General features: G+C 29.7%; 1 protein-coding gene across 1 annotated transcript; it reads right to left on the bottom strand.

Moving 5' to 3' along the window:
• Window positions 1-13,491: 13,491 nt before the first annotated feature.
• LOC108485999 (histidine-containing phosphotransfer protein 4-like) lies at window positions 13,492-15,327 on the bottom strand. The gene is made up of 6 exons (XM_017789830.2): window positions 15,207-15,327; window positions 14,671-14,801; window positions 14,506-14,574; window positions 14,327-14,398; window positions 13,613-13,685; window positions 13,492-13,521 (listed from the first exon to the last, which is right to left on the bottom strand). The coding sequence occupies exons 1-6, from the start codon at window positions 15,264-15,266 to the stop codon at window positions 13,492-13,494; spliced, it is 435 nt and encodes a 144-aa protein (XP_017645319.1). The 5' UTR covers window positions 15,267-15,327.
• Window positions 15,328-21,117: the final 5,790 nt, after the last annotated feature.

Raw genomic sequence — 21,117 nt, 5'->3', positions numbered from 1 at the left:
AATATGAGTTTGTGATAAAATATTATGGACATATATTTGACTACATGAACATGACTTGTATAAGAAGTTTGAATACTTGATATGGAAAGCACATGAATAAGGAAACTTGATTAATGATAAGTTCATACTTGTTTATTGATATTCAAGTAAAATAAATTACTAACATTTTTATGAGGATATGTGTATAGGCTATTGGCCAACTTGCTTTGAATATAATATGTATATTTACCTTAAATGCAATTAAATGGTAAGTTAATTTCTGTTATACGAACTTACTAAGTATTAAATGCTTATTCTGTTTTATTTCCTCTGTTTTATAGTAATTCAAAAGCTCGTTGGGTTGGAGGCTTGGCAGAGATATCATCACACTATCCCTCAGCTTATTTTGGTATATATAATAAATATATTTTGGTTATAATGGCATGTATAGGTTAAAGTGGTCATGGATGGCATGTATGTGTTTGGTTGAAATTAGCCATTTGATATGGCTTGTAATTTAGTATGTTTTGATGTGTGTATATATATATATGGCCTTAATGTGTTTGATATGTTCTTGAAATGGTTGAATGATGAAAATCATGTAAGTATATTAAAAATTGACTTGTGAATGTGTTAAAATGTTAATGTAGGTGAAATACCAATTGGGTGAGAAATAAGGCTTGGAAATAGCCTTATTTTTTCCACACGGGTAGAGACATGGGTGCAACATCCCTAACCCGTATTCGTCGCTGGAATAGCGTTACGAACCATTATCAAAATTTACAGAATAATTACAGATATTTCATATCATTTATTATTCATGTCCGATACTAATCATATTGTCCCTTAAATGGGCCCTCGAGGTCCAATATAAACATTAGAATCAAATCGGGACTTAATCTGGATCTCAGAAAATTTTTTCATGAAATTTCAGAATTTTTCCTAGATGCAGGGCTCACATGCCCGTATGACTAAGGGATATGCCTGTGTGACCCTATGACACGCCCGTACATCAGGCCATGTCCTGTCCTGTGTAACTCTCTAACTTGCATCACATGGCCAAGTCACACGCCCGTGTGCTAGGCCGTGTTACCCACACGGCTGAGACACACACCCGTGTCTCTGCCCATGTACTCAATTCTGAGCATTCTGTTTCTAAAATTTAAGATACATGGGACACACGGCCAGACCATACGCCCATGTGCTAAGCCGTGTGTTATACGCAGTCAAGACACACGCCCGTGTCTACCCTTATGGACAAAATAAAGCCATTTCTTAGCTTTATTTTTCACCCCTTTTAGCCTTGCACCTACACCAACACTTATACACAATTTATCACATTCACCAACCATATTTTCATACCAAAATTTAAGTCTTATACATGTAAATTTATACTCATATTTATCTAGATACAATGTTCACATTTGTGCATATTGTATCAAATATGCTAATTTAATTCATTCATACATATTTCATTATGATTTCTATTAATCAATCATTTTCAAACATATACCATGATATAGCCTTCTATACTTAAACACCAAAACATGTTCATAACTAGCCATTCCAATAGCTAATCATTAACAAATATTTACATGTCATTCCTTGGCCAATTTAACCTATACATACCATTATAACCACAATTGTTTTACCTTATATATCAAATTGAGTCGATGGATAATGTGAGTTATATCCGTCGAGCTTTCAATCCAATGAGCTTCCGATTTACTATAGTAGAAGGAAAAATAAAATTGAGTAAACATATAATGCTTACTAAGTCCATAAGTTGGTAATTAACTTACCAACTATTCATATTAAAGATAAACATGTAAATCACAATCAACCATTCGGTCCCAAGCCCTAACACATATTCTCATCACCCTTGTTAGTAACTTATTTCATATAAACATCAAGAAACACATATATGAGCTCAACAATATTCGAATTCTCATACACATATGTTTTCCACATCATGTATTCATATGTTTTCGGGTACATTCTATAATAATTCATCTTGAGTTTTAGTGCATTTCATGTCAGAACTTTGCTCATTATTCAACTGAAATATTAATAATCACACAGATAATACACTCGAGATGTACAAATCTATTCTCATCGATGAATGTATTCATCAAACAAATTTTCATGTCCTTATATCATAATTTCATACTTCCATATTTCATATAACATCATTTTCATGTACTTCAGGCAGATACATGTAAAAACCCATTTCTTTTCATGTCAGGATTTTACCCATTGAATTAGTGAAAATATCAATGGATACTCAAGTAGTATAGACAAAGTGTACTAATCAATAAATCCGTCAATCCATATTCAGAAGTACCCATTAGGGAACTTAATCAGGAAACACACTCTCAAGCCACATATCATATAACAGGATTGCCAGTCCAAGCTAAATCCTGTCTCTAACATATGCTCACAAGAGCTTAATTAGGATTACCAGTCTAGGCTAAATCCTAATTGTAACGTATGCTCAAGAGGGATTATATTAAGATTACCCGTCTGGGCTAAATCCTTTCTGTAATGAGGTCAATAGGATTAATCGTCCGAGCTAAATCTCGTCAGCAACAAATGCAAGACCTCATTCATTTCAGGAAATCACATATCCATCGATTTTTCATTTATTCAAACAAAATTTGACATTTATCAGGCAATTGTCAGGTATGTGACCAATCTCATATATTTATACATTTATGCAATTCAAATGTTCACATTCAACTCAAGTGTAAAAAATAACATTTTTATCATTTATTACTTATCGTGTATTATCATTTATTTCATGCACTTTCGTTTACCGGGCTTTAATGAATATGTGATCATTTCACATATCAAGCATATAAACATACACAATTTAGTTATACGAACTTACCTCAATAAGTGTTCGTGTACATAAAGTCTACTAATCCAACATTTTCTCATTTCCTCATGCTAACTCCATATTCGGTTTATCCGGATCTATACGAGTAAATTTAACATCAATTTAATGTAATTCATAATCAATTTAGTTCAATTTACACTTTAAGCAAAAATACCATTTTGCCCCTAAACTTTTAATAATTAACGATTTCATCCTTAGACTCGGAAAATAAAGTTCATGCAATTTAACCCTTGTTTTGAGCCTAACCGAATTTTTCATGTAATATTTACAGCCGATATATTTCATAAAAATCAAAACTTTTCCATGAATTTCTCATTTTTACAATTTAGTCCCTAAATCAAGTTTTCATCAAAATTCACTTTGTAAAAGTTGTTTATCTATCAACAACCTTTCATTTTCTACCATAAATTTCATAATTTTAGCATATTCATCCATGGTAAAAATTCTATACTTTGATATCTTTTCAAATTGATCCCCAAAATAAATAGATTAAGTTACCTTAATCTCAAAAATATAAAAATTACTAAAAATAGGGCTTGAATACTTACCTAATTTGACCAAGAAAGCTTTCTTTCTCTTTCCTAGGGTTTCCATGCAAAATATTTGGGGAAGGTGATGATAAACGATTATATTTTCATCTTTTATTATTTATCACCTTTTTTTTTATTCTTCCAATTTTGTCATTTTCTGTAATTTTTGTTTTCCATGGATGAATCATTATCCTTAATGACTAAGCATTTTTAATGGTCTAATTATCATATCAGGACCTCAAATTTAAATTTCTATAGCTATTTAATCCCTTTAGCTATTAGAACTTAACTTTTGCACCTTGTGCAATTTGGTCCTTTATCGATTTAAGCATGCAATCGATAAAATTTCTTTACGAAATTTTCACACAACATTATTTTCATATTATAAACCATAAAATTTTATTAAAATAAATTTTATTTCCAAAATCGGATTTGTGGTCCCGAAACTACTGTTTCGATTTCTATAAAAATGGGTTGTTACAACGGGCGTGTGTCCCAGCCGTATGTGACACACGGCCATCCGCACGGGCGTGTAGTTCGGTCGTGTGTCTCCTGCATCTTTAAAATTGCAAAACAGAATGCTCAGGTATTTTCACATGGACAAAGACACGGGCGTGTGTCTCAGCCGTGTGTAGCACACGGCCTGGCACACGGGCGTGTGTCTCAGCCGTGTGTAGCACACGGCCTGGCACACGGGCATGTGACTTAACCATGTGGCCCTTGCACCTAATTAATGTAAACTAAAATGTTTACATAGCTTAGCACACTGGCGTATGGCTTGGCCGTGTGACCCAAGTCAGCAACCACCCTAATTTGGACAAAGGCTGGGACACGGTCGTGTGTCCCTATTTCGAATGTCCACACGATCTTAGACATGGGTGTGTCTCTCGACCGTGTGAGACACACAACCTGGCTACACGGGTGTGTGTCCCTTATACCTTGGAAAATTTTTGAGATTTTGCAAAAAATTCTTTGAATTCCCAATTTAGTCCCGACTTGTTTTAAATGCATATTTTGGACCTCGAGGGCCAATTTAAGGGACAATATGATTGATTTCGGATATGAATAGGAAATGATATGAATTAATTGTATTTGTTCTGTAAACTCTGGAAATGTTTTGTAACCCTATTTCGGTGACAAATATGGATTAAGGGTGTTACATCCATCCTCTCAATTATGCTTTCATGCGAAACAAAATTTTATTACTTTAAAATCTAAATTTGAACCTTAGATTTTTTTCCCTTAAACCCTAATATTGATTGGTTGTAGCTTCAAATCTTAATGCCGAAACCTAAAATGATTGGAAAATGGGAAAAATTCAAGCCGTAACCCTAAGGAGCCAACATCAAAGTCGACACCTCTAGAGGCTACTCTTGAATTGCCTTCACTTTGTCCTCATCAACATGAAGACCTTCCGCACTTACTATAAAACCTAAAAAAATTAGTTTATGACAGAAAAAAGTGCAATTTTCAAGGTTGGCAAATAACTTTTTAGTTCTTAAAATGCCCAAAACAGATTTAACATTGAAAATATTATCATCTGAAGAAGTTGAGTAAATTAGAATAGCATCAAAGTATACTACCACAAATTTACCCAAATAAGGCCTTAAAACGTGATTCATTCATAACATAAAAGTACTAGGTGAGTCAGTTACACCTAAAGGCATAACAAGTCACTTGTACAATCCAAACTTTGTTTTAAAGGTTATTTTCCATTCGTCCCCTTCCCTCATATGATTTTGATGGAAATCGTTTTTTAAATCAATTTTAGTGAAAATTGTAGAACCATATAATTCATCAAGCATGTCATCAAGTATAAGGGTAGGATACCTATACTTTACTGTAATTTTCTTGATTGGGTGACAATCAACACACATTCAAAACAAACCATCTTTCTTAGGCACCAATAGAACAAGGGCGACACCAGGTGTAACACCCTATACCCGACCCAATTGTTGGGTTTAGGCTACAGTGTGCGACATTCATTTTCGTAGCAATTACGATCCAAAATAAACACAATCAAACCGTTTATCATTCAAATGCAAGCATTATGAGGAAACAATATGGAAATTATACATTCTCGTGTCTTATACGAGCTTACGAAATCTTAAAGTTATCTCGAGGTTAAATGAGGATTAAATTGTAAAATATTCAAATTACAGGGTTAATGTCATGATGTCACGTACAGTTTGTCACGTCACATCATCAGGCCACTCGATGTCACAACGTCACTTACTATTTTGGCCTTGTCGAGACGATGAGGTTCCTCATCTCAACGTGACATTATAGGTCATTTCTCGTCACGACGTGATACGTTTGACATCACAATATCACATACTGTTTCTACAAAATCTAATACCTTTAACCTGCAATTTCTTCTATTCAAAAAATGCACACATATATTTCAACATCCAGCTAAACCATGCTAACTGCAACACTCAAAACCTGATTCTCAATACCTTGATACAACAATGTATCAAATCTTAACAATTTCAAATAGCTATATCTATGTTTTTTTCAACCATGTCAAAATTCATCCAGAATCAATTCCAATTGCAACATTATACACATCACAAACATATAATTTACTTATGAGGATATAACCATACTATCAACTAAATTCACATATACCAATTTGATAATCAAATTCATATGGACATCAAGATATACCAAAAGTGACTCAACTAGATAGGTACATGCCAAACTATTAAAAAATTGGAAATACACCAACATGGCTAAGTCGGGTTCGATTTCTGGATGCTGAGATGACTTTCCCCCAATCTACCAAGAATCTACTTTACCTGCGGATAGAGAAAACACTTAATGGTATTTCTATGATACAAGCATTATCAACAAGTTTATGTACAAATTTAATTTCTAACCTAATTTCATTCCAATTCATATCAAGCACATTAATTTCATATAAACATGCTTTTACAAATTTTACATGTTCAATGTTCACCTATTCATACCAAAAACTACCATTTATTACATTATAGGCATGTCTATACATATCATTCACTTATTCAAGTATAATTCACACATTTGGACCCATTAAACATAATTTCATGTTATTAATTAAATCATTTCTGAGATTACAAGCTCGTTAGAACTTGATTGGCCCCTAGTGCTCGTTCTCAATTCAATTTGCATACTATAAAAGTTCACACTTTGTTTCATTTATCGTTTAACACATTTACATGCTTTTAACATTATTAACTTGACACCGACTTAGAACGAATATGCGAATCTGTCACCCTAGGTTGCCTGGTAATTATGATGCAATAACGATACATGATACCATCTCAGATTACTCGACAACAATGGTTTTCTCAACTCAATCCATTAGGTCTCCCTGGATTACCTAGAAACTGTGGCTATCAACAATACTCTAACCCTATGGCATGCCAACTATATCCGACTCGATCCGAATAGCTAATAAGGTGGGTATTTCACTTTTGATTCATTATATTCAAACTAGCAAATATCAAGTAAATTCCAACTTTCGCATTTTATTCAATTTAGTCATTATCTTAAAAATCAATCTCATACATACCAAATCAACTCAAATAGTCAAAAATGAATTACCTCAACAATTTATGATGTAAAATGACATGAAAACTTATTAATTAAATAGGTCCTGAATCATAGAAATACAAATTGTAAATTTCGAGATAGTCATCGATAACTTTGGATTTTCCTTTTCTTCTCGATGAATTCAGGTTGACATTAGCTACGGATTAACATAAACACATAGCACTATCAATAAACATCCAATTTACAATCAATTATCAATTTACAAAAAAATTAATTTATTCAATTTAGTCCTTAAAATCGAGACTAACCTAACTTTCAATTTAAAGCTCCAAATTGAATTTTGATTTCACTATTACCCATTAGGAACCTCTTAATTCTCATTTCTATAGTAAATTTTACAATTTATTTAGTCTAGCCCCTAATATACAAAACTATCAATTAAGCTTTACAATTTAGTCCTTTTTCATATCTAAGCTTAAAATCTATCAATTTAACACCTAAAACTTTCAATTCTCAACTATGGAAACTTTCAAAAATTTAGAATTTTTACAAATTGGTCCATGGGCTAGCTAATTCAATCTCTCATGACCTCAAAACATAAAAATTACAAGAAAATGACTTGAATTACTAACCAAAATGTTTAGCCAAAAGCTGAGAAAATAAAAGAGATTTCTTGGCCATGGAGGACAAGAAAGGAAGAAGATGAATAGGTTTTACCTTTATTTCCACTCAATTTTCTTTATATAGTGTAATTAATTTGGTTAATTAGATAATTAACCTTAGTTTAATTATATAATACTTAATTTAATTAAATAATACTCACATAACTATACCATCCACTTCCTAATATTTAAACATGTTCTAATTGCTATTTGGGCCTTGGGTTAATTGTAATTTAAGTCCTCAAGCCATTTTCTAATTAAAAATATTTAGCAATTAAACTTTACAATTTAGCCCCTAAACCTTAATTAATCATTAATTCGGCTAAATTACTTATCCAAAATTTAATTAAATTATATAATAACTATGAAAATATATTTATTTAATATTTATAAACTTAGTTTACAGAAACGGGGTCCCAAAACTGTATTTTCTAACACCACTGGAAACCGGGTCGTTACACAATGACTTAAACTTTTTCTAATGTGCCCTTTTTCTAATAGCTCCTCCACTTGCCTTTGCAAATCCTTTGTATTCTTTAGATTGCTTCAGTAAGTTGGACGGTTTGGAATTGTTGCATTGGGCACTAAGTCTATTTGGTGTTCAATGCCTCTTAAAGGTGGTAAACCTTTAGGCACTTCACTGAAAATATCCTCATACTCCTGTAAAAGAGACATAAACACGCTAGAAAAAGAATCTTTAAGGTTAGATAATGATAAATAATTTTGCCAAAACCTCACAAGGATACAAGGTTGTTTGTTTAGTAGGGATTACTTGCAAACAAATTTTTCCCTCAGTTTTTACCACTCAAGGTTTCGCTTACTATTAGGCTTTTTTAATTTGACTTCTTTTCAGTAAGGGTATCATTTATCTCAGTCTTTTATCTTTTACCTTTACCCTTAACACCCTTTACAAATTTTAATTATTTTTAACTACTCGTTGTACACATGTTTGGGATCCAAAAAGGCTAATGTGTACTTTTTTCCCTTTATAAGGGAATAATGATTTATATTACCATGGTGCACCACATCATGATTAAATTTTCATGGCTTTCCTAAGAATGAATGAACGACATGTAAGGGAACCACATCACACCAAACACCATCCTTATAGTTCCCAAACTTAAATGTAACCAAGGATTGCTTCGTGACTTGAAATTTTGAGCCCTCATTAAGCTATTGAAGGTGGTATGGCTTAAGGTGTTTCGAACAAGGTGAAGCCAAAGAGTCCACAAGATAACTACTAACAATATTAGCACAACTCCCACTATCCACAATAAGTGAAAATAATTTACCTTTGATAATTCAAACTTCATACCTACATACACACATACATACATATTTAACAATGCAAAAAAGGAATGAAATTCGTCTAAAATTGTAACAACGCAGTTTTCAATGGTGTTAGAAAAGACAGGTTTGGGATCTCGTTTTCATTAATTGAGCTCGTAAATATTTTATAGAGACATTTATGGAGTTATTTTATTGTTGAATTGGATTTTAATCGGCCAATTTTGTTGAATTTTTGGTTAATTAAGGCCTAGGGACTAAACTATAAAATCCAATCGCTATAGATTTTTAATTAGTAAATGGCCTGGGGACTTAAATTACAATTAACCAAAAAGTTCAAAACAATAATTATACCTTGTTAAATTTCATATAAGTGGACGGTATGATTAGGGGACCATTAACTTAAGTAAAACAAGGTTTAACTAATTAAATTAAGGTTAATTAAGCTAAATTATAAATTAATCCTAGTATATAAGTTAAATTTTGGTGGAAAGAAAGAGAATTCATCTCCTTCAACTGAATGTGAGAAAGAACGAAGAGCTTGATGCCATAGCCAAGGGTTTTAAGCTTTTTAGCTTTAATTTCAAGTAAGTCTCTAGCCATTTTGCTTTGATTTTTATGGATATTGGAATCATGGGAAGTTGATCCAACTAACCCATGTACTAGTTTACAAAATTTTTAAAGTTATAAAAAGTTTCCACGATAAAGAATTGAATGATTTTGGTGTTAAATTGTTAGAAATTAAGCTTAGTATGTGAAAAGGACTAAATTGTAAAGCTTAATTATTAGTTTAGTACGTTAATCTCCTTCAACTGAATGTGAGAAAGAACGAAGAGCTTGATGCCATAGCCAAGGGTTTTAAGCTTTTTAGCTTTAATTTCAAGTAAGTCTCTAGCCATTTTGCTTTGATTTTTATGGATATTGAATCATGGGAAGTTGATCCAACTAACCCATGTACTAGTTTACAAAATTTTTAAAGTTATAAAAAGTTTCCACGATAGAGAATTGAATGATTTTGGTGTTAAATTGTTAGAAATTAAGCTTAGTATGTGAAAAGGACTAAATTGTAAAGCTTAATTATTAGTTTAGTACGTTAGGGACCAAATTGAATAAAATGAAAAAATTTTGTGAATTATTGGTAGGGGTAGAAATTAGAGGGTCCCTGATGGGCTTTGGTGAAATTAGATTTTAATCCGAGTCTTTAAATTGAAAGTTATGCTTGTCTCGATTTTAGGGACTAAATTGAATAAATTAAAAAATATATTTGACTTTGCAAATGAATGTGATTTGACATAGAATTTGATATTTCTATTTTTGTATTATTATTAGTAGGAAAAGACAATGCTAGAACATCGGGAGGGGCAAAAAAATTGAGAGCCAACAAGTAGTTCAAAATTTCGGTTTGTATTTTTATGATTCAAATCACTTTAATTGTTGCATATTTATACTATTTTGCATGGTATGATAGTGGGGTGAGTTGAAAATGGTTAATTGAATAGAATTTTTATGATTATGATTAATTATTGAGATAGAGGATTAAATAGAATAGAATGAAAAATAGCAAAGCTTAATAATTTATGGTATTTAGTATGAAATTGAGTTAAAATATGTTGTATGACTTGATGAAATGATGTATTGACAATGAATTGAGGTTGATATAATGTCAATTGAGCTATATAATGAATTCAAAAAATTGGTTACCCTATTAATTGTTTAGGTAGAGCTGAATATAATTGGTATGTCATAGGATAGATTGAGTTCAGGTTACTTCGGCTATATGTCAATGAACGTTGGGTGCATTTTCCTTCGGACGTTTCGAAAAGTATAGGGCACAATTGTTACTTTGGTTAAACCGATGAACGCTGGGCGTAATGCACTTATTTTGGACGTTCCAATGAGGCATCGAGTTCCGAATTAGTGTGTTGGTTGGATCTGTGTACCCATTCGAGTCTGAGTCATGTTAATATGGATTATACTATATTAATTGGCTGAATGATGATTGAAATTGATTAAATGTTACAAAGTTGGAATACAAGCACTTATATACGACATTGAATGTTGAGAGTAGGTAAAAGATCACGACTGGTTAATGAGCCAGAAAGCTGACTCGGTAAGATAAGAAATGAATCATTTGACTTGATAATGGAATGGAGCATGATTATATGTTACAGGTTGAGTAATTATACAAATTTAACTAGCATTGTAATAATGGTATGAAATATTCCTATAGATTACTAGTACATAAAATGTTTAGATAATTCATATTAAGTATGGACATAATGATAATATTATGCATATATAGATGTGTTGAATGAGATTGGTTATAAGGTGTATTTGTATTGATTAATAGTATAAGCATGGAAATTGTATGCAATTGACTATTTCATATGTTATATTAATTTGAAATATAGAAATACCATTGAGCTTTATGGCTCAGCGTAGGGTTTGTTTTTCTGTACACAGGTTAGGTCCAATTTGAGATTTCGTGCATCGACTTTAGCATCCAGTCAAAGATACTAGACTTAACAACGTTTGTGTATTTTCTTTCGTTAGTTATATGGCATGTACCTAGATTGAGTCAAATTCGGTACAACTATGTTTATATGTACTTTTGAGTTAAAAGGGTTTAGGTACGAACTTGGTTAATTGAATATGAATTGTAAATGTATTTAAAGTTGGTTTGAAATGGTGTGAATTGATATAATGATAATGACCTTGATTGAAATAGGTATGAATGTACATGAATTGAATGAATTGCAATAGGTAATTAGCTTATAAGTGATAAGGCATTGGCATAATGTTGAACATGGTTTTGGGGTATATAAACCAATGTTAGCATGTTGTACACTGGCTGATCAGGAATAGGAGGTGTTTAAAATTTGTTTAGGAAGATTGCAGGTCATTGTTCAATAAATTTTGCAAAAACAGTATGTGATGTCGCGATGGCATGTGAGTGTCGTCCTAACTTAGTGCGACATCGAACTTGGTTGTCATGACGAGGCTAAAACAATATGTCACATTGCGATGAGGAACTCTCTATATATTGAAACTTTTATAATTTAGTCCTAATTCGACCTCGGGTTAGTATTAGAGCTTTTGTAAACTCGTATAAAACCCAGGAATGATTATAAGTCGTGTCATATACTCATAATTACTTGTATTGGGTCGGGTATAAAATATTACAAAAAGAAGATGGAAAATATATAACATTTGTTGTATGATCCACATCTAAGTCAACCTTTTATCCCAAGTTGTCCACTAACATGTAAATAAAACCTTAGTCAATTAATCCTCACATATGTGAAGTCTAAAACAAGGAGATATTTCAAACATTGTTGAAGGGGAACTCAGACACTAGAATCCAAGTTAGGTTTTAATTGAAAAGATAAAAGTAATAATTATACTTTCTGAAATTGTTGAATACTCTTAAAACTCATTCAAGCATGCTTTCATGGATAGGCGGAAAACCCTACATTTGCGTCGATGGGTTTTGCAATTGGTTATTTTCAAGTTAATATATATGTTTCTTTTTTTCTTCTTTTCAAACTAGGCAATGAAAATGCTCTATCAACCAATTGTAAGTGGTGGTTAAAATAGGATAGATGGTTGAATTACTCGTATCGTGAATCGGTTGGTTTGATACAATTTTAATAATACTGATAAAAATTGACAAGTTGAATTTAAATTAATTTGAACTTGAATTGACACGAATCTAAATTAACTCAAACTTAATAATGATTCGAACCCATGATAACACTACAAATAACTTGAATCTAAAATAACCATAATCAAAATAATTCAAACTCGTAATGACATATTTAAAAAATCTAAATCTTTAATCCGAATAATTCAAAAAAAAATTTAAGTCGAAATGTTTAACCTTTTAAAGTTATCAACTATTAACGACGGTGGAGGCCTAACATTTCCCACTTGGTAGTATCTGTCCTCATGATTCCCCAACTTTAAAAGGAACCTTTTTGGTTTTATTCCTCCCTTTTAATGTCTTTATTTATTGATATCTTATATAAATTTCGTACTTTACTTTCATTTCAATATTTAATTTGATATTTGAATTTTGTTCTTTGTTAAACATGTTTCAATTTGATGCATGAATTTTTTTATTGCAATTAAGTACCTATACTTTTTACTAGAGTATAAGTGTTGAATATTCATGGGACCACATGATATTATTTAACATAAATATCAAATTAAACATTAAAATCAAATTCAAATATCAAATGATATAATAACACTAAATTTTAACATGATAAAAGACCATATGAAACAGAAAGTGGCAAGTTATTGTTATTGTTATTTATAACATTTAGATATATTACAACATATATATATATAGGGTGAATATTTGGGAGATTGTACTTTTTCTATTCTACAAGTAACCTTTAGAAAGTTAACATGTATCTTTTTTTTAATATTTATTTTTAATATTTTACTATATTACCATAAGATACTTTCCCTAACTCTAACTCTGTTATCGGAGTTGTACTCAATAACTTCCCATATTTATCCATGTTTTCCATATATAGTGATGAGCTGATTATTGTGTAAGCTATATATGACAGTATTGTCTCCATGCAACTCATGCTGTTTGAGAAGCTTGTCTCACCGTCTGAATAAAAGACCAGACAAAAGCAATTACTGTAAAATGTTAGTGCTCAATTAATTGTAAGTAGCAATATAATGATAAAAAAATGCGAGACCTGAAGATAAACTTCGAGCTTCCTCTTTAAGATTGCATACTCTTGCTTCACTTGTTGAAAACTCCTAATGCATCTATAAAATCAACACCTTGAGTTCACTTTAGTATCTTTACTCAACATATATTCAAATATGAATGAGTATAATCCTCTTCAACTACATGAAAGAACTTTGAAAAGGTTAAATATATTTGTATTCAACATATACTCATATCCGATTCTACTTTGAATACGGCTCTAAAGAGAGTTATACCAAAATATGAGTAATACTATAACCCAAAGAAAGATACAACCCATAAACGTCCGAACACTCAACATGAGCAACTCTTGATTAGAGAGTAAGCCACTTGTTACTAGTCAAAAAGGAACTAAGCAACCAAAGGTTAGGTATAAATACCTAAGATATGAGTCTCAAACTATCTCTTTTACGTGTTTAAAGCTTCCATTTCTTTATTCTTCCGATAATACCTTTCGCTAACATAAGTATTAGAGAATGTCCCAAAATACAAGCTCCAATATCTCACCTCACGCTAATTTTGTTGGAACCTAAACTCTCCAAACCCAGCTTAACTTCCCAGAAAAATACCTCCAAACCCACTTCACCACCAAAAAAAAAATGAAAAACAGATCACGAGTTAAAGAGTCTTTTAACGTGTGCTAATGGAACTTAATTGATGAAAGGAAAAAAGAAAAAGAGGAAGTAGACAAGAAAATTACCCTTCAGCATTTTCAGCATTGCAGTATTCTCTGAAAGCTGTGCATTCATTGGTAACCTTCTTAGCCCCAATGCTTCAAGAAAATCAATATAATCAAATGACTCAGATAAACAAGAGTAACATCAATTCACTTTTTTTTACTTTTTTTTTTTTTGTTTTTTCTTTTGGGGGGGAGGGCACCTGGAGCTGCTTCCCTTGAACTGGTGCATGTAATCATCCAGTTTACAAAAGTCAATAGGGCCACTGTTCCTGCATGATATATGAGAAAAATTCTTACAGTGATCTTAAATATTTAATCACATTGAAGATTAATATGAGAGAATAAATATGTTGTTCTCCACTTACAGTGCTTGTTCGATGTTCTGAATTAACCTTGCGGAATCATTGTAAAATAAGGTGACAACCTCTTGAACAAAATTAGGGTTGGTATCATCTTGTAACTCCTCCAGCTGAATGAATTGATCGTCAAGGTAACCCTGCAATAATGCTTCATTTTGTAAATTTTACTTGATTTGGAAATGAAATTAAACATAAGTAATTTCCAAATAGAGGAAGTTAAGGAAAAGAAAAGTTGGTAAGGTTTTTTTTTTTTAAATATAACCATATATTATTCATTTTTTTTATTCTTTTAACATATTCCTATTCAAAACATAATTAAAAGAATCCCAAATTATGACCCATTAACAAGATGTTCACATTTCTTAAGTATAATTTGAGTTCCAATCCACGTTAACTAAAATTTAAATATATTTATGTTTTTGTTAAATGGAATATATGATAATTTTAAAATAAATAACTACTCATATGGTCAATTTAAAATCGTGTGAAACCATGTTTGTAATATATATTGACTTCATACTAAAGAATGAGAGAGAATGGACCTGATCAAAGAGGGACCTTCTCATGGAGGCAACTTGGTTGTGCAGGCGATTCCTATCCATCTTTGCTTTTTTTCTTTTTCTTTTTTTTTTCCTTTGTAAACAAAGTGGTAAAAAAATGGGGTATGTCAATAATTGGTAGCTCCACACCTTTGTATTTATAGTATACGGCTAAACCCTAATGGTATGTATGAAAAAAGATGAAGAATCATAGGCCAAAAATGACTAAAGGGAGAATCAAAGCCAAATTTTTTACGTGTCAAACGATTATCAATTTGGTATATCCCTTTAGATTTTGATTTTTTTTTCGACTGAAAAAGAAAAGAAATTGTTGAAGAAATAAGGACTAAAAAAATATAATTTTTTTCATTTTTATTACGAATTAAAAGTATTACAAAAGAATATCAAACTAGTAGGAGCAGTTATAACTTCGCCTCAAATAGGGCATGGACAAATTCTATGAGTGTACCAAAAATAAATTAAACTACTCACCCTCGCTAACTATAGAGTAACCTAACCCAAGGGAATCAATTCACTTTTTATTTCAACCATCCTATCATGCTTTTTCTAGCTTTAGGTAAAACTTAAAATTTGTTCTTTTTTTTAAAATTAAATATAAATTTATTATAGTTTAACTTTATATTGAATTTTATTACTAGAGTTTAAAATTTTTTATTGAATTTTACTATTCAAATTTAATTTAAAATTTTTGAAGACTTAAAAGTATTTTTAATAGTCAACAATAATAAATCAAATATAATCTTAAAAAATAATAAAACTTTATAAAATCTCTCTCAAAGAAAACAAACTTCAGTTTTTTCTTCTTGATACATATATATTTTTAGTTTCTCATGTCTTTATTTTTATTAAATAAAAATTTCAAGTTGATTTATTAGTTTTCAATATGTTATAAATTAACTTATCGTTAATTATTAAAATGAAATATTTGAACGATTTTTTTTTTTTGTTAAATTTTGTTTCCAAATCATTAAAATTAAAGTTGATGTCAAAATTCAATCAAATTTGAAGTTTAATGGTAAAAATTCAATCATAAAAAATAATTAATAGACAAATTTATCTATATTCTTAAATTATAATGACAAACATCAATTAAAATAAAATATAATGATAAATTTTAATATTCACATATAATATTATGCCAAACTTGTAATTTAACCCTAAATCTTTTATCCACAATTAGTTCATGTAATTATTTTAGGAAAATAATATCTAACAAGTTATGATTTTTTTAGTAAAATCAAAATATCTTTCGATCTATTTTACAATTTATAAAAATTAATTTTTTAATGTTTATAGATACTACTCTTTTAATAATATCGTTACTAAAATTTCAACTTAAATTCTAATTCATCAAATTTAAATTCTAAAAATATGTGTTTCTTTTTAGCTCGTACTACAATCTCTTTTGAGAAAAAAATCCCCAAGTACATAAATAGTTCTTTTAACATTTCCCTAATTTTTCAAAAGCAAGTCAAACTAGCACCACCACTTACATTTTCAATGGCTAAAAGAGCTTGCCTTTATTTTAAGTTGAAATTTTGCTTTCGGGCCAAATCAAAGCCTATGGACAATTTTATGAGTGCACCCTAAATAATAATAATAATAATAATTTATTGTAACCCAATTATTTAATTTATTGTCTTTTTAGTCATCAATCGATTAATATAGAAATGGAAATACTCAAAATCTAATATAATTAGATAATTAAAAAGATAAAATTAAAAAATTGAGTGATCATTTTGTAACATTTCATTATTGAGTGATAAAAAATTATAATTGGATAACTACTAATATAGTTTAGCCTAATAATAATAACTCTTCACCAAGTGGCGGAGCTTAGTAGGTGTTGATGATCCTTCTAAAATGGTAAATTTTAATTTAGGTCTTCTATAATTTATAAATTTTTAAATTAGTAATGATAAAATTACACTTTAACCTTAAAAGTGATAAATTTTAATTTAACCCTTTAAAATTATAAATATTAGACTATTAAAATGATAAAATTATATTTTTATTATCGTAAAATATATAATTTAATTCTACCTCTAAAAAAATAAAAAGTTTCTACCTCTGTCACTCTCTTCACCCATGCTAACCAGAGTAACCAAACCCTAGGGAATCAATACACTTAACTCACCAAATAAGTCCACTTTTTTATTTCAACGATCTTATCATGCTTTTTGGTCTCATCAAATACGCAGACGCGAATAAATTACAAGGAATCGTCCCCAACGATGGAACTTACACAAGGTAACTTTTGATATCACAATCAATTCTATTTTCTTATAGCAATATAGTAAAATTAATTTTTATGCTTTATTTTACTTTTATAACAATTTTTCATTTATAATAGTAATAATCGAAAATTATATAACATCTCTCAAATTTTAATAAAATTAATTTTATTTAATTTTATTCCTAAATGAAATAAAATTAATAAATTTTAGTTAGTATATTAATTTAATAAAATATTTAACTTTCACATAAAAATCTATTAATCATATTTTATTAATGAAAACCAATATTTAACAAATAAAATTATGTAATAAATTGTATTAAAGATATAATTTAAATCTTACTAATTAATATTATTAATAAGAGAAAGATCCATTTACACCAATGTAAAACTAGACTAGACTGGTTTATACCATTCTATAACTTTCTATAGGATTAATATTTTAACAATCTAACTGTCATATTTCATACTCCATTCATTGTAGATCATGCATGTCAAGTTAGGCTTAAATTAAAATTTTCTAACTATTTGTTTTATGTAATAGAAAACTTTCAACCATTAAATACATATTAATATAGACAATTTTTAGACCGATATGATAAAGATTTTAGAGCGATTTAAAATTTTACATAAATGACAAGTGTAAATGTTTTGATAAATTAAACAATTAGATTGTTAAAATATTAATCGTATAGAAAGTTACAAAATGTATAAAACCACTTTAATTTTACATTAGTATAACTGGATCCTCCACTAATTAATATATTATACTTTTAACTGGAAAATTATTTTAAAATGTCAAATATTAACTAAATCTCAAATGTTACCATAAGTATATAACAACTAACTTTCCATTATAACTAAAATCTTGGAAAACAAATCAAACTATTATAAAAATAAAATAAAAATAAAAAGTTAGACCGTAGTATATTTGAGGGTGAATATACGTAAGAGATTCATTTAATGTAGGAGTTGATTAAATTAGTCTCTACTATTAAATGGATTAATTTAGTTCACATAATGTTAAAAAGAATCAATTAAGGTCATATTGGGATAGAGTTAACTTTTACTATTTAACATAGTTAATATTTTTAAACTTTTATGGTTACCTAAATGAAATCTTTTGTTTGAAATTGAACTATAATTGAAAAAAAATTCAAGATAGCTTTTATACAATACACCTTAACTCTATTACAAAATGAACTTATTTGATTATTTTAATAATTTAAAAACTAAATTAATCTATTTAGTAATAGAAGAATTAATTTAATCAAATCCCTATATTACAAACTTATATTTTATCATCCATCTGTAAATACATTAATTCTACCTTCCTGCAAGAATATGACAACTTGCAAAAAATGAAAAAAAGAAAAACATTAGCGAGAAAATTACTTTTGGCAAAAAGTTGTTTTTCCTCATATTCTTTAGGAATTGACTCTACTCGTACTAAAGCCGAAGAAACCTTTTGATATAGAGAACGTGGCTAACCAAAATTGGCCGAAATTGGGATCCTTGTTACCATAATTCCATCGGTCCAACATCAGTTTCATTCTCTAAGCTGAATATCTATTAACTTTTATAAAATTTAAATTCAAAATCAGAAAGTCTAAAATTCATATTATTTTCCTTAAAAATTTCATATTCATTTATTATTCGCATTAAATCAAATTTACCCACATCTGAATTTAAATTAATTAACTTATTAATTGAATATTCACAAATACATATATGTTTTATAAAATATATTAATAGATGAGGTACATATAATTTTCAATATCTCCACAAATTGTATATTAAATAATTACCCGCCTTGTTAATATCTATATTCATTCTAAATTCATTATAGATAGCAATTAAAATATCCGAATCAAAATATTACCTAAATTTAAAATTTTCAAATTAACTAAAAAAAAAAGTCAAATGTCTGCATCCAAATAATAGATATCCAAAAGTTAATATCCACATCTATTCTAATTCCATTGCGGATAGTAAATAAAATATACAAAATAAAATATTATCCAATCTATAACATCTAAATATGCATAAAAACAAATTAAATATCCACAAATTTCTTAATGCGCACTATCCATAACCATCTATACCGCCAAAGGTTACATTATAACATGTCCACTATCGAACAACCCAAGTTCAGTCAAACATTTCCACATGAAGAAAATATTAGCTCCTCTGTTAATCTTTCAAGAAATCTACTAGTACTAACAATCACAAAACTAAAGCTACAATGTAAAGATACGTAAAAGAAAATGGTTTTATCCCCTGCTAGTGATAAACCAATAACAGATTCAGTAAGCCACAGCATTAGTTACGATACTTGAGAGTGATCGGTCCAATTACATATAATATTGCTAATTGATTTATTATGAAACAATTGGTCATTTATTTTAATTATATTCGATTTATTATAAAAGATTTGTTGATTAAGAATTATAAAAGATAAAAGTAGAAACAATTAATCATTGTTGTCATTGAATCTTAACTCAATTGGTATGGACATTGTTACCAATACGAAAAGACATGAGTTTAATGCGCTGAAACGTATTATCCTTCTATTTATGAGTGGAAGAAACACTATTAGCAGTTCTAGACTATAATCAGGACCTATAATAAGATTGTTCAAGAAAATCATTGTCACCGATCAAGAACTAGAATAAACAATTTCAAAAAGGTGATATCAAATATCAAAAACATTTCAAGCCATTGATTCAAATAAATCTTTTAAAATTTGCTTGGTAAAAGTGAAAATTGAAAAGATGAAAAGTTGGAATAGAAAGATAGAAAATATATTTATTTTTTTCAATGGTATGCTTAATAGGAAAATTTTAAAAATTTAAAAATGAACTGAAAATAAAATATTTTTAAAAAAATGAATAGTTTTGAAGTAACATACATTCTTCTAATTTTCTTTCCTCTTAGCATTCTAACTTTTTCACCCAGCCAAGGGTGGCAAATATCATACTCTAGAAAGATTAATCAAATATTGACCAACCACATGCAGACTGCAATTTTTGAACAAATGTTTAAACAAACAAGGTCATTGGCTAACCTAGAACTAGAACGCCTTCAAATAAATCATTAATACGCATGGCTGCCATCTGATTGGAAATCATCAACTGAAAGGAGTACATACTACAGTTTCCTAAAAGCATAAAGCGCCTATGGCAATGAAATTGTATTAGCAAAACCGCGATTTCCTAAAAACTTTAGGCTATAATCTGTTCTAATAAATAAAAAAAAAGGGCTGTTCTAAGCGGGAAAACCTTGTAAGAAGAGAAAATTAAAATGTCAAAAGGAGGCTGAAAGGATCATGATTCAAGAGGCTAACAAAACAAGGCAATAGAAAGCCCAAAAGTATGTTAATGATTGGAATGAGAACATTACCTTTACATAAGCAGACAGTGGTCCTTGTCAAGTCTCTGTCCGTCCCTCCCATGGAACTCTCAGCCAAAAGTTAAAAAAGGAAGAGGTGAGAAGGATGCCTCCTTTATTCCTTTGCCACACATTGAAGAGAGAGTGGAAGAGACAGAGGGTAAAGGGGATTTTACATTGCCATTGATCTCAATGTCTTCCTCACATGGTCTTTCATAGATGCTTGATCACATGCTCTCCTTCATTAAAGAAAAGGCGGAGGACACG

Source organism: Gossypium arboreum, chromosome 6 (assembly GCF_025698485.1).
Source record: "Gossypium arboreum isolate Shixiya-1 chromosome 6, ASM2569848v2, whole genome shotgun sequence".
Classification (NCBI taxonomy): domain Eukaryota; kingdom Viridiplantae; phylum Streptophyta; class Magnoliopsida; order Malvales; family Malvaceae; genus Gossypium; species Gossypium arboreum.
This window is presented reverse-complemented; position numbering and strand designations above follow the sequence as displayed.